Raw genomic sequence first — 13,659 nt, forward strand, 5'->3', positions numbered from 1 at the left:
CTGATTCAAAATGGCTCTGAGCACTATGGGACTCAACATCTGAGGTCATCAGTCCCCTAGAACTTAGAACTACTTAAACCTAACTAACCTAATGACATCACACACATCCATGCCCGAGGCAGGATTCGAACCTGCGACCGTAGCAGTCACGCGGTTCCGGACTGAAGCGCCTAGAACCGCACGGCCACCGCGGCCGGCCCCACTGATTCATCAATTCCTCAAATATTCCCTCTGTTTCATGATCAGCATGTGATGTACTACATAACTACATATTGTTCCTCTGCAAACTTGACACGCTTCAAAAACCCTCCCAGTAGCCACATCATTACTTGCATGTTTTCGACTTCATATGAATTTACAGACTTCGCTACCCTCTATGACCACTTGTAGTGTTGTCCTTTGGGCAAGTGGTTACAATATGTGAATTGGAAAAATTAAAAAACAACTAAAATAACAACAAATAAATTTTGGAATTACAGACAGAAGAAAGGAATGAGAATGTGGGGCAGAGAAATTCTAGTGGCAACACATGGGATGTTAGGAAGGGGTATGGAGATTGGAGGAAGGGGTGAGGGGGTAAAATAAACTCTGTTGAATCTGATTAAGCCTTAATTTATTTTTAAAAATAATCATATTGTGATAAATGAACACACAGGTACAGTTTAGGCAAATCTGTATATTACTTTGTTTAGACTTCATTCAACAGATTTACCAGGATAAATGAAACCACCCAGCAATGTTAATGACAATGCCAAATTCCCCTTCAAAAACCATCACAAATACAGACATATTTAAAGACATTAGAGATGTGACTAAAGTACGTTTGTTTTTGAGGGAACAAAGCAGAGTTGAAAAAATTTTAAAATAGAGCCTGAGATTATACATATAAATCTCAGTCAATAGAAATTAAAACTGGAATAAATGCATTAAGTGAAACAGACTGTGGCCTTTTTTCTTACTACTAAAAACATGCATGACACTCAAGAATACATTTCAAAAGATCAAGGCTGTAACAATTACAGTGGAAATCATATAAAAGAAAGACATTTAAATGCATAGAACACCACAAAAAACTTAAAAAAAAACAATGATTGACTTTACTCACACAACACATTAATGAAGAAGACAAAATTACATAAACAAGTAAACAATATCCTGTATTTATAGGTTTTAGGAAGTATAAATAAGCAGCACAACAAACTGGAGAGTAAACAAAGTAATAAATATGACAGCAGCATCACAGTCAACAACAATACTGATAACACCATGATCATGTCGATGAATGGCAGAAGGTAAGTAGAGCTCTTACACTGACAGGCCACAAACTGCAAGACAATACTGTGAGAAGCAGAGTTTCTCATAATATTACAAATCTAACTGTTGATAAGGTCCATCATTGCAGTGAGAAAAATACTTACAATGTTCCTACAGGCTAATTAGACATATGTTACTAATTTTTAAGCAACAAATTATTACTTTCAAGACTGGCACTGCTTCTCGTAGGCTGAAAGTCATTTTCACTTATGCTCTGCTATTTTCTCTGCTTCCTTCCTTGTCTAACTTTAAAAGGAATGAAATGCATTCGCTTACGTTTGCCACTGTTCAAAATGTCTGTCTTTGATGCAAGTGCGTTCAGATAGTATTCATCTTATTTTCACAGCTCTTCCTGCATACATTTAACTGATTGTCATTATCACAAATACTACCGTAGGACATGAATTTTCTAGTAATATTGAATGTGTCAATGGCTCTATTCCTTAGTGTGACAATTAATCAGGATATGAATTTACACTGGATTAAATAAAAGTAAAAACAGAAGAATGCTTCTCTGGAGGCCTTTTCAAATTTCCCAAACAAATTTTTCTGGGCTGTGTGTGTGTGTTTAACAGCAGCACGTTCAGTGAAAAATAGTCATGTGTACATAGCATGAACTGGCATTCTGGGAAAGCAACTGCAAACAAAAATGAGAAAACCCCAAAATTCACTTGCAGATATCTGATGAACAGACACATGTAAAAGATCAGAAAATCACACTAGCTTTCATGTTCGTTTCTAGTCTAAGTCCCCCCCCCCCCCCCCCTCTCTTTCTCTCCCTCACACACACACACACACACACACACACACACACACACACACACACACAGTGTACTACTTCTTAGACAAGCAGAAACACTGAATTTTCAAAAGCTAATCCGAGTTTCTGATTTGGTTGCATGTGCCTATCTAAAATCCACTGATCATCTGTACAAGAGTGTTTGGCTTTCCTTAACTATGATTGTTGTAAACAGTATGTAAAATAGGATTTCAGCAGTAATAGCACCTTGAAATATCAAGGGGTGCATATTAGTAAGCCATGATTCAGTGTAATCTACAAGTAGTAATAGCAAAGCTGTAATAAACTCTAAGGTTGTTCTGAGTGCTACGGTGTTTTATTAGGCATAGTCCTATTTGCCTGTCACAGCTTTCTTTCAAATTGGTTAACCTATCCGGTATAAGTGTCCTACAACTATCATAAAATCTGTACCACAGCACGAATTTTTTCACATAAACAAATCACTGTCTCAGAAGTCAAGTTATGAATTTAAAAAAAAAGTTCTAGAAAGAACTGAGGGTTGAAAAACAGATCTCGTTTTGTACGGTGACAAATACCAGGTCAGCCAACACAAACAGGAAATAACTAATACAATAGTTACTGATGTTAACTATAATTATATATTGTATTGTTAACAAATCATGTACAACCAGCTCTTGGTCTGTTGCAAGCAACCCAATACAAAGGCAAAACAAAGAGGCTTAGAATGTTACATTCAGATATATATTTCTCAGTAAATACTTGTACTTGTCTACTTTGCACCCAGTCTGCATTACAGTTTCCAGGCCAAATTTGTAACAAACTCAAAGAAGTCAAGTAAATTAGATTGAGCGAAATCCCCATGGAGCTGTTTTAACCCAAAGTGATCATAATGTAAGTAGTGTTAAACATTGTTTAATTAGTGCTTACATATGATGAACCTGTGATATCTAGTAGTGCTTGGCAATGGAAATACTTTTCAGCATGAAAGAAATTAAGAACAGAATATTCTATAAGTGATGGCAAGGCATAGTGTGGCTTTTGTGTTCTGCCTGCCAAACAAAATTCCTAAATTTTTTGACTGCAGGAAGCAATGTGACAGCATATCCCACAATTACTATATAAAAAATACTTGACAACAGTGAAAAAACAGTTACATTAGTCATCCACATCATACAGTTTTAAAGACAAACAAAATTATGCACCACAAAGGACTTATCTGAATTGGATGAAAATCAGTAGGACTGATGTACATGTACAGACAAACGAATGATTGTAATTCAGAAAAATTGGACGACTTATTCAAGAGAAGGAGGGTCACAAACTCTGATAGTCAGTAGCGCATTGATCAGCCTCTAGCCCTTATGCAAGCATTTGTTTGGCTTGGCACTGATTTATAAAGAGTTATATAGGTTCAATGGTCTTGTTGGTGGGCCCTTCCCATGATAGTCCAAATGTTCTCAGCTGGGGGGATATTCAGAAACCTTGCTAGCCAAGGTAGGGTTTGGCAAGCACAAAGACAAGCAGTAGAAACTCTCGCCGTGCGTGAGCAGGCATTACTTTGCTGGAATTTAAGCTCAGGGTGGCTTGTTGTGAAGGGCAACAAAACACGATGTAGAAAATCAACAACGCACCACAGTGCTGTACAGATGCTGCAGATAACAACCAAAGGGATCCTGCTATGAAATGAAATAGCCCCCCCCCCCCCCCCCCCCACACACACACACCATCAATCCTGACTGTTGCACTGTATGGCTGGTATTCCACTGCTGTCCAGGGTGTCTCCAGACATGTCTTCAGCCTGGAATCTCCTTGACTGGAATAAAATTGTCTTCAGTGATGAGTTGCACTTTGAACTGAGCCCCGATAACCAGCAAAGGCATGCCTGGAGACACCCTGGACAGTGGTGGAACGCCAACCTGACTGTTGTCCGCCATACAGCCCAACAACCTGGGGTGGTATTTCTTTTCATGTCAAGACTCCTTTAGTCTGTCATCTGCAGAAACCTTACAGCACAGTGGTATGTTGACAACATTCTATGCCCCTGTGGTTGCCCTTCATTGCAAGTCATCCTGGGCTCACATTCCAGCAAGATAATGCCCGCCCATCCGTGGCAAGGGTTTCTACATTTTATCTACGTGCTCATCAAAACCTACCCAGATCAGCAAGGTTGCCGACACTCTACCCAACTGAAAACATTTGGAGCATTATGGGTATGGCCTCTAACCATTTCGGGATTCTGATGATTGAATGTGCCAATTGGCCAGAATTTGGCACAATATCCTTCAGGAGGACATCCAACAACTGTATCAATCAATACCAAGCTGAATAACTCCTTGCATAAGGGCCAGAGATGGACCACCGCATCACTGACTTGCTTAATTTGTGAAGCTTTTTCTCTTGAACAAATCACCCAATTTTTCTGATATTGTGATCATTCGTTTGCCTGTAAATTTCTCTTGAACAAATCACCCAATTTTTCTGATATTGTGATCATTCGTTTGCCTGTAAATATGTATACCATCTACTGATTTTTGTCCCATTTGGATAATTCCTCCACCTTGTCTCTCTCTTTTTGCATTAGAGTGTATTTATTCCACCATCCAAACACACAACAGGAATACAATGATTAATCACTTTCACTGAGAATTAAAGTGCAGAATTATATAACTACCCAACAATGTCATCATTTAGAGTTACCCAACAATATTATTAGATGGTATGAATTATCTGTTCCTTTTCAACACCACCTTCGACATCTACATTCCATAAGTTTATGCATAACCTGTAAAATTTGCATATTTTAATTGAGAGGGAAGCACTATATGTTCTCCTTTGACTGTAACGAATAATAAGTATTGTGTCAAAAGGAAAATTTCATTCAGAAAAATATGATGATTACAGAGACATATTGACCAGCCAAGCTATCTCTTTATATGAGGGCTATTCAGAAAGTAGGGAATGTTTCCATCTAACATGCTAGGCGCACACCTATTGCGTATTGCGTATGTGCGTGCTCGGCAGCTCAGTCAGCATCCATCCGTGACAATGGGCACATCTCTGCACGTCTGGTTCTTTTTTATATTCGAATTTGAAAAGTACACTGCAATTGAAAATCCCACCAGTTGTGAGGTGCTATCTGTTATATGGTTTTTGGTGGCAAAAAACCTAAAACGTATAGAAATTTATCGTGAACTGTGTGAAGTGTATGGAAACAATGTAATGAACAAAAGTTCCATCTGGAAATGCTGCAGTCAGTTTAAAAATGGCCAAGCCAACGTTCATGATGAAGAGAAGAGTGGACGCCCGAGCAACTGTGACTGATGAACTTGTCGTTAAAGTTGATGAAATGATTAGTGAAAACCCTCGCTTCACAATAACAGAGCTTTCGCTTTCTTTTCCACAAGTTTCAAGGACTTTGTTGTCTGAAATTGTCACTAAAAGCTAGGCTACCACAAATTTTGTGCATGATGGGTGCCCAAAATGCTAACAGAGCACCATAAAGAACAGCGAATGGGGGCAATGTTAACATTTCTGGAGGCCTACCACATACGTGGTGATTCATTACAGGACTTAATTGTAACCGGTGATGAGACTTGGTTGGTTGGTTGGTTGTGGGGAAGGAGACCAGACAGCGTGGTCATCGGTCTCATCGGATTAGGGAAGGATGGGGAAGGAAGTCGGCCGCGCCCTTTCAGAGGAACCATCCCGGCATTTGCCTGGAGTGATTTAGGGAAATCACGGAAAACCTAAATCAGGATGGCCGGACGCGGGATTGAACCGTCGTCCTCCCGATGAGACTTGGGTGAAACACGTCAAATGAGAGACAAAATTACAGCCCATGGAGTGGGGGCACCCAAGGCCCCCTAAAAACCAAGAAAATGTTTGCAAACCTTGTTGGCAAGGAAGTTGACGGTGACAGTGTTTTGGGATAGGCAAGGTGTGCTTCTTATTGATTTTCTCAAATGTGGAGCAACCATAAATTTTGCCCGGTACTGTCAAACTTTGCACAGCCTTAGAAGAGCAGTTCAGAACAAATGCTGAGGAACATCCAAAATTTTGTTTTTGCACGACAATGCCCGACCTCACATGGCAAACCACACTAAAGAACTCCTCAATTCATTCAAATGGGAAATTTTCCCTCAACTGCCCTACAGCCCCAATCTTGCACCAACCGACTTCCATTTATTTCCCAAGATGACGAACTGGCTTGCAACGCAGCACTCTGATGACGACGTGGAACTCCAGGCGGGCGTGACTCAATGGCTGCTCAGGCAGCAAAATTTTACGAAGAATGTCTTTCAAAACTTGTCCACCACTATGGTAAGTGCCTCAATGTGTTCGGTGACTACGTGGAAAAGTAGTATGTCAGTTGCTCTTTCAGATGTATATAAAAAAATGTATTTCTTGTACTTTGTTTTTTTAAATGTCAAAACGTTCCCTACTTTCTGAATAGCCCTTGTAATAACCAAACTAACAGTTTGTCACAACTAACTGTTTTACAAGAGCATTGTTGTGTCATTAAAACAGGTAATAACACATTGTGGAGCAGATACCATGTCAAATGCTACAAAAACAAGGAAGGGGAAGGTTGGAGTCACACACCAGACAAGCCGATGCCTGCGATATTGAAACTTAGCCACTACTTCAAATGTGGAAGTCCCTCTTTCTATCAAAATTGAAATTAAGAAGGCAGAAGGTCCTGCACAAAGTTTACTCCTCCATAACCACATCAACTGTTACTGACAAGTACACAGAAAAAAGAAACATGTTGAAAAGACAAAGGAAAGGAAAGGAGAAGGACTAGGGGAAAGGAAGAGAGAAAAACAGTTTGTGTGTTAATCCCATTCACATGACCAAAAAGTCAATAAGGCTACAAATACAATAGTGATTATGAGTTATTTCCTTGTTGACTGGTTTCTCAGTGATCTGATGCTCGTGATTTTGGTTTGTTTGGGGAAGGAGACCAGACAGCGAGGTCATCGGTCTCATCGGATTAGGGAAGGATGGGGAAGGAAGTCGGCTGTGCCCTTTGAAAGGAACCATCCCGGCATTTGCCTGGAGCGATTTAGGGAAATCACGGAAAACCTAAATCGGGATGGCAGGACGCGGGATTGAACCGTCGTCCTCCCGAATGCGAGTCCAGTGTCTAACCACTGCGTCACCTCGCTCGGTGATGCTCGTGATATGAGCACTCTGTCAAGTATATGAGAATGTCCCCCCAAACACAAAACAATAATGTCATTACGCATAAAACTTGGCAGTTCTACGATATGTATCTAAAAAACACCTTTGTTGTCCGATATGTTGCTTATTCTAACCATTTATCCCCATCTCAAAATGCCATTCATCCCTGATAAGAACAGAAAGTAATATTTCATCCTCAATGAATTCAGCAATGTAATGATTGTCACCAAGTCATTGTCATTTCTGTTTCCTAAATGCCCACTTCTCACTGATTACACCATAACAACACACACGGGTTTGTAAGCAATTTTATTATCTGCTTTCACTGCACTACTACACAAGTAACTTTTATAATTTTTTTTCTTCCCAAACTGTAGCAACTAATTACCTCACCAAAGGGAAATGGTTTTTGAAGAATATGGAGACATACATGGATTCACTACATGGATACCATACGTGACGGATTTTTACCATTACTTACGCATATCCCTTTGTTATTAACTATGCTTTCCTCAGAAACAAAAATCTTAGAACCAATGCTCATGCAGTCTTCAACATAACTGCGAGTACATTAACTTTTACATTGCAAACATACTATAAATGTCAGTTGTGTTAACAGACACTTATCTACACGTGTAAACTGACCCTCGAAATAATGACCCCTAGCTGACAGATAAACGTCTGTCAGTTGAATAGGTTCGTAAATCACTAGATTATGTTGCCAGTATTGTTAACAATAACACTTAGAATTGATATTTGTTATAATACTCCACACTGGATGAACATATTTATTCACTAGCACCATTGTAACTAAAATGCATAATTAACCTGAAAGAGCTGCAGTATCTTTTATGCTGCTAGACAAGAAATAATTGAAAGTCAGTCAGTCTCTGCCTCTTGCCACAAGTTCATATTTTCTTAACCACTATATATAAAATAATTTACTCATAAAAATTTAACAACAAATTATGAACATAATTTTATAGACTGAAACTACTAGATATATGCAAATAATTTAAATAATAAATTATAAATAAATATAACCTACACAACATTCTCATTAAGTGACTAGTACGGGAAAAAACAGTATTACTTTTATTGTTACATTCAATACTACAGCGAACACAAATTAACCACATATTAAGTACAACTGCTGTAGATGTGCCTGTCCCTCATAAATACCAGAAAAATGTGACTTGAGCATAATAATTAAAATATGAGTCCTATGACTTACAAAACCTATATTCTGAGCATTAATTGCGTACTATACTATCATCAGCAAGGGTAAAGCTTTACTGGGTTAATTTAGCACCTATTGTTTTACACATCTCCGATGCACATATACATATCATACATTGAGAAATAAAATGTTTAAAGAAGGATTTGAGTGTATGCTTAAGTTTCAATTCCAAGCAAGGTAGACTTATACTCCTTTTTAGAGCTCAAGGTACAGTGTGTAATGCAGTCATATATGCATACAATTATGAAATACAGAAAAAAATTAAACTAGTTTTTCAGTGTCTCGTTTGATTTAAAACCTATCTTACAAAACTGTAAGACTACACATGAATGCAAACACAAGTAATAGTGGCTAGTGAACTTTTCACTCGTGTTACATTTATCATTTAGTTACCTATACTGAATGTACACAGTATGTCAAGATCATGTGCTTCAGAGGGGTCATCTGCCCTATTGTGTGAAGAATGAAAATCTCTAGAATTTTGTCACTTTACCACATATACAAAAAAGTATACAGCACTCATATTACCATCAGCATATTAAATAAACAAACAAAACCTCAAATAAGAAAAGTTATACTCAGAAAAACAACTGCTGTGGTGTAACTAGCAAAAGAACTACACAGAAAAAATTGTCTTTCCCATTTTGAGAAAATGAGCTCTCTTCTCTGAAAGACACAAACCAGATGACATCAAATGCTGTTATTGGATAGAAAGGCCACGGAATAAAGAAAGGACAGTAAAAAGTAAACCAGCATCCAATGTCACTAAGGCAGGGACAAAGTTTTCCTTTCTGCTGCTAATTATTACTCTCATCCACATATTATTCTGTATACCACAACAGATTCTATGATACCAGTCTCAGGTTACATTATATCTGAGGTCCATATCTACTTTCCAGTGTTTTTGTTGGTTGTACTACAACTGTTGTAATTTCAGTGAGTATTTTTCTCATACACTTTGACTCTAAGTTCTGTAGCTAGATTCTTCATTTATAATACTCATTTACGGACACTGCAGCATCCACTTATAACTGAAAATGACTCTTACCTTTTTAGCAATAAACAACACATATGCCTTGAAAACAGTATTCAGTCACTTAAAGTGAATGAGCACTTACTTGTTTGATAGCTACTTGCTAAAAGTCCAAAAAACCATATTCACAATGATGATAAACTGACATGTTTGTCATACACACATGCCATAAATTATTTACTCATGAAAATGTTAATGATTTTAATAAAATACACACAGCATGTTAATAATATTGATGATTTCTGATATTTGTATTAAATATGTACAAAAACTAATAATCAATTGCAACAGCCAGATAATCTTTACACCAAATTTACAGGTGCAATAATTATGAGCTTTGTACTCTTGAAAGGTAGTTTTTTCTTCCCCTTTGCATATTTGGCCCAGCATATTTATAATATGAATGTACAAAAATATATGCACAGTATAAATTACTGTTAAATAATGATTATAGAAAATTTATTGCACAAAGAGAATTTTCTCCATTATTGTATCTGCAACTGGAAGACTATCTTCGTTCAGCTTTGAGAACTTTAACGACAAGCAGTCCCACAGCAGTAGCTGCAGCAATCCCAAGTCCCGCCTTCCACCAAACGGCTGAATCACCGTTGAATATATTCAAATGTTTCAAATGCCTGCAAGGTCATTAACAGGTGTTAGTGGTATGCTCCAGAAATAACAATTAATTACAGTTATTTTTGTTATAGGTATATTAAGTAACATTCAGTGATCTTGAATATTTTGTAAAGTCATTGAGGGAATATACATTGCATTAACTCAGTTACTATAATTAATGTGTGATGAGGTTATCACAATACAAGAAACATAATGCTATTTGAGGATCAATCTGCTTGATTAATTTTCTGCTCCAATAATAATAAATAGTAATGCAAGTACCTTTGAAATTTACACTAAGATGGCAAAAAAATCGGATACTTTTAGCAGACTGAGTAGTAAAGTTATCTTATAAATAATTACAGATTGCTTATGTAGATTTTTGCTTGCAGTTATTTCAGAAAAACCGATTGTTAGCTCAAAGTGAAATGATTAATCTTGACATTCATGCTATGACAGAGTGCCGTGTTAAAAATAAAGTTTGGCACCCAAAGAAACTTTTAGTTCACACAGTATTAAATAACAAAGCAGCCGATTTCCTACAGGCGATTCTGTTTGGAAATAAGAGATTGTAAGACAGGCAAAGGCCAAGACTATACAATGCGCTGAGTTAATGAAAATACCAGAATTCCAAGAATAAAAGCAGTAACTGTTCTGTGCTAACCATATACATAAATTCGATCTCAAAAAGTTGTCAATACAAATGAGAGTCGACTCTTCAGTGCATGTTACGAAAAAGATGTGAAAACATTTTAACAATGTAGGAAAAGACAGACTGCTACTTACCATAAAGAAGACTCGATAAGTTGCAGACAGACGCAAATAAAACACACTTACATAAAGCTTCCGGCCACAGCCTTCACCAGCAAAAGACAAACACACACCATTCATACACATAACCAAGCACACATGACCGGTAACTCCAGCACCTCGAGCTGGAGACTGTGTGTGTGTGTGTGTGTGTGTGTGTGTGTGTGTGTGTGGTGAGGGGGGAAGGGGGCGCGTGCGTGTCAAAAATTTTGAACAACAGAATTTGCTACTTGCTGATCTTGTGCCTGTCTGCAAATTAACATGTGTTCTTTATAATATGAAGCAATCTGTCTTGTTCTACATTGCTGATATTCCTACCTGGAGTTTCCATTGTTAGAAAACAGTTAAGACATTTTTGCATAGCAGAACTGTTGGTTGGATTGTCTAGCACTAACTAAAAGAATGCAGGTAATTGATTATCTTTAGTAATCTACTTTTTTCCTTCTTATAAGGAACATGTTATCTTATAACTATTATTTCATGGGCAAGAAACAGTTTAAACGTTAGAATGACTGCAAATGTTTTTGAACGTATCTCCGAATCACAACACATTCAACAAATATTTTTTAAATGTAAATTCAATTGAGAAAACTATAAAATTAAAATGAAAAACAGAATGGCTCATCAGTACTTAACTTCAGGAGGATTAGGTCTGAAGCAATATGAAGCCTATCCTGGCTTTGGAAACTATTAGTTACTTCCTTATCAAGCAACGAGGTATCAGCCAGAGAAGGTTACAAAGTAGGGGCAGATTACTCAGATTCCTGATTAAGAGATGACTTCTCCCCTCAGCAGCAACTTCCCTAAATAGCACAGGTGAGAAATAGCTTCTACCCTACCCTCTGTCTGTGCAGTCCCCTTGACCTAGCTTGTGGTAGCCTCATCCTTGGCAATGTCCTTCCTCTCCGAACTCATGTCTCCTTCCCACTCCCTTGCTCTAACCCTTCCATCTTTTCATTTTCTACCTCATTCCTTACCTCCTCTCCTATAAAGAGATTGTAGCCCCCTCCTTCTTCCCTTATGTTCATAACCCCCAGTTTTTGTGATTGTTACCCCGATTAATTAATGTGTTCCATCACTATCAGAGAAAGTCATATATATTTCCCTCTGTTGCCCACAATAGTACACTACCCACTCCATGACCCAGTTACCTCCTAAGCCTTTCTGCTCCTTCAAGCCCTCCTCCCCTTAAATCCAGAGAAAAACAGCTAGATAGAAAAAGAAATAATTTAAAAAAGCCAGTGAATGATTATCAGAGAAAGATAAAACTTACACAACAAACGTAAACTCACTCACAAGTCCAATGTCACACACAGTTATAAGCATTTTCATTACAAAATTCAATCTGCATAGACTTCATATCCATCTCCAGATACAATATGAGCTTCTCAGGAACCAACAACTGACATGATATGTTCTACATTTTGAATATCTAAGAGTTAGAACTTGACACAGTCTTTGGGTACATACTGCATAGAACCATTTTTTTACAGTGCAAATTTCCCTTGTTGAACATGAAACTATTTACTACATGGTCAACATATAACACTGTTTCAGTTATCTATCATAATTTTCCTACAATCTTACAGAAAAAGCACCACCATATTTATTGCATTGGTCTCAACAAGAATGTTTTCTACATTTTCTACAGGAAAGATAAATAATATTTTTCAAGATGGGACAGAAGGTAGATGTGTGACGTGGAATGATAGATGATAGCCGGCTGGAAGTATACTGGCACAGATTAAATGTTAATTATTCCTCTCCTATTAGTACTGTTACTACTGCTGCCTGCTGCGTATTTATAATTTTCATATAGGTTCAGTATTTTTTACTGACCAACAATAGTACTACACTGTGTTTTGATCAAAACATTCATCTTAATGCCATTACATTGGTTTGCCTTAATTGTAGAAGACTTACATTGGAAAGGAAAGTTTCCAGCAGAAGAATGAACTATGGCAGGAAGAACAACAGAGCAAAATTTTCTCAGGTCACTCTTTTAGTTGGTAATATGATTAACGCGTTCTTTCTAGGAAAGGAAGGACCAGAATCTAACTGCAGAATAGATAAATAATGGAAGCAGAAAATCTGAAAGCTCACCATATAGTTGAGAGGTTGAGTGGTTGGCAGGCACATGAGCAACAAGACAGAAAACTTTGCTAAGTTTTTGGATGATGTCTTTCTTTAAAGCCAATTAGCACAAATACATCTGCATTGTTAAATTTTCCTGCCTGATTACAATGTACCAGCAGAGGTGTATGCATATTCTGTTCTACACTAGTAGGAATGGGCAAGAGTGGCGTCTGAGAGGAGTATGTCAGTTCTCCCACCAATTGTCTTCCCTCCGTTTCTAAGTGCCAATGAGAAGCCTTTGGCCTACTCCAGCTTGGTCTGCGATTCGAAGCACATAATGTTGCCACAGAGCCATTTCCACCATGAGTGCATCCAGGTAGCATTGTAAGAAGCAATGGCTACTAAATGCATATCTACCACTGACAAGAGTTTGTGGGAAACAATGCACTTCATGCTTGCAGTTGCTGGCACGGCAAGTTGCCACTCACAATCCAACATTTGTTTTTGTGTGTGCTGAATGGAAGTGTACATTTGTGAAGAGGACATTGATTTGCATCAGGAAATATTGTGTTTGTGAGTTAAGATGACTGATTTTCAAGACAGTAAGAGAGAAACAAGGTATACAAA

General features: G+C 37.8%; 1 protein-coding gene across 2 annotated transcripts in view; it reads right to left on the bottom strand.

Annotated features, from left to right (window-relative positions):
- Window positions 1-9,782: 9,782 nt before the first annotated feature.
- Window positions 9,783-13,659, bottom strand: part of LOC126249490 (mitochondrial Rho GTPase) — a 201,755-nt gene continuing 197,878 nt past the window's right edge. The window contains exon 15 of one of the 2 annotated variants that reach the window (XM_049951145.1): window positions 9,783-10,166. In XM_049951145.1, the coding sequence (XP_049807102.1) occupies window positions 10,040-10,166 (127 nt within the window). In that variant the 3' untranslated portion in view covers window positions 9,783-10,039. The remainder of the gene's footprint in view (window positions 10,167-13,659) is intronic. The other variant, XM_049951152.1, reaches the window with a different exon arrangement.

This window comes from Schistocerca nitens, chromosome 1 (genome assembly GCF_023898315.1).
Source record: "Schistocerca nitens isolate TAMUIC-IGC-003100 chromosome 1, iqSchNite1.1, whole genome shotgun sequence".
Classification (NCBI taxonomy): domain Eukaryota; kingdom Metazoa; phylum Arthropoda; class Insecta; order Orthoptera; family Acrididae; genus Schistocerca; species Schistocerca nitens.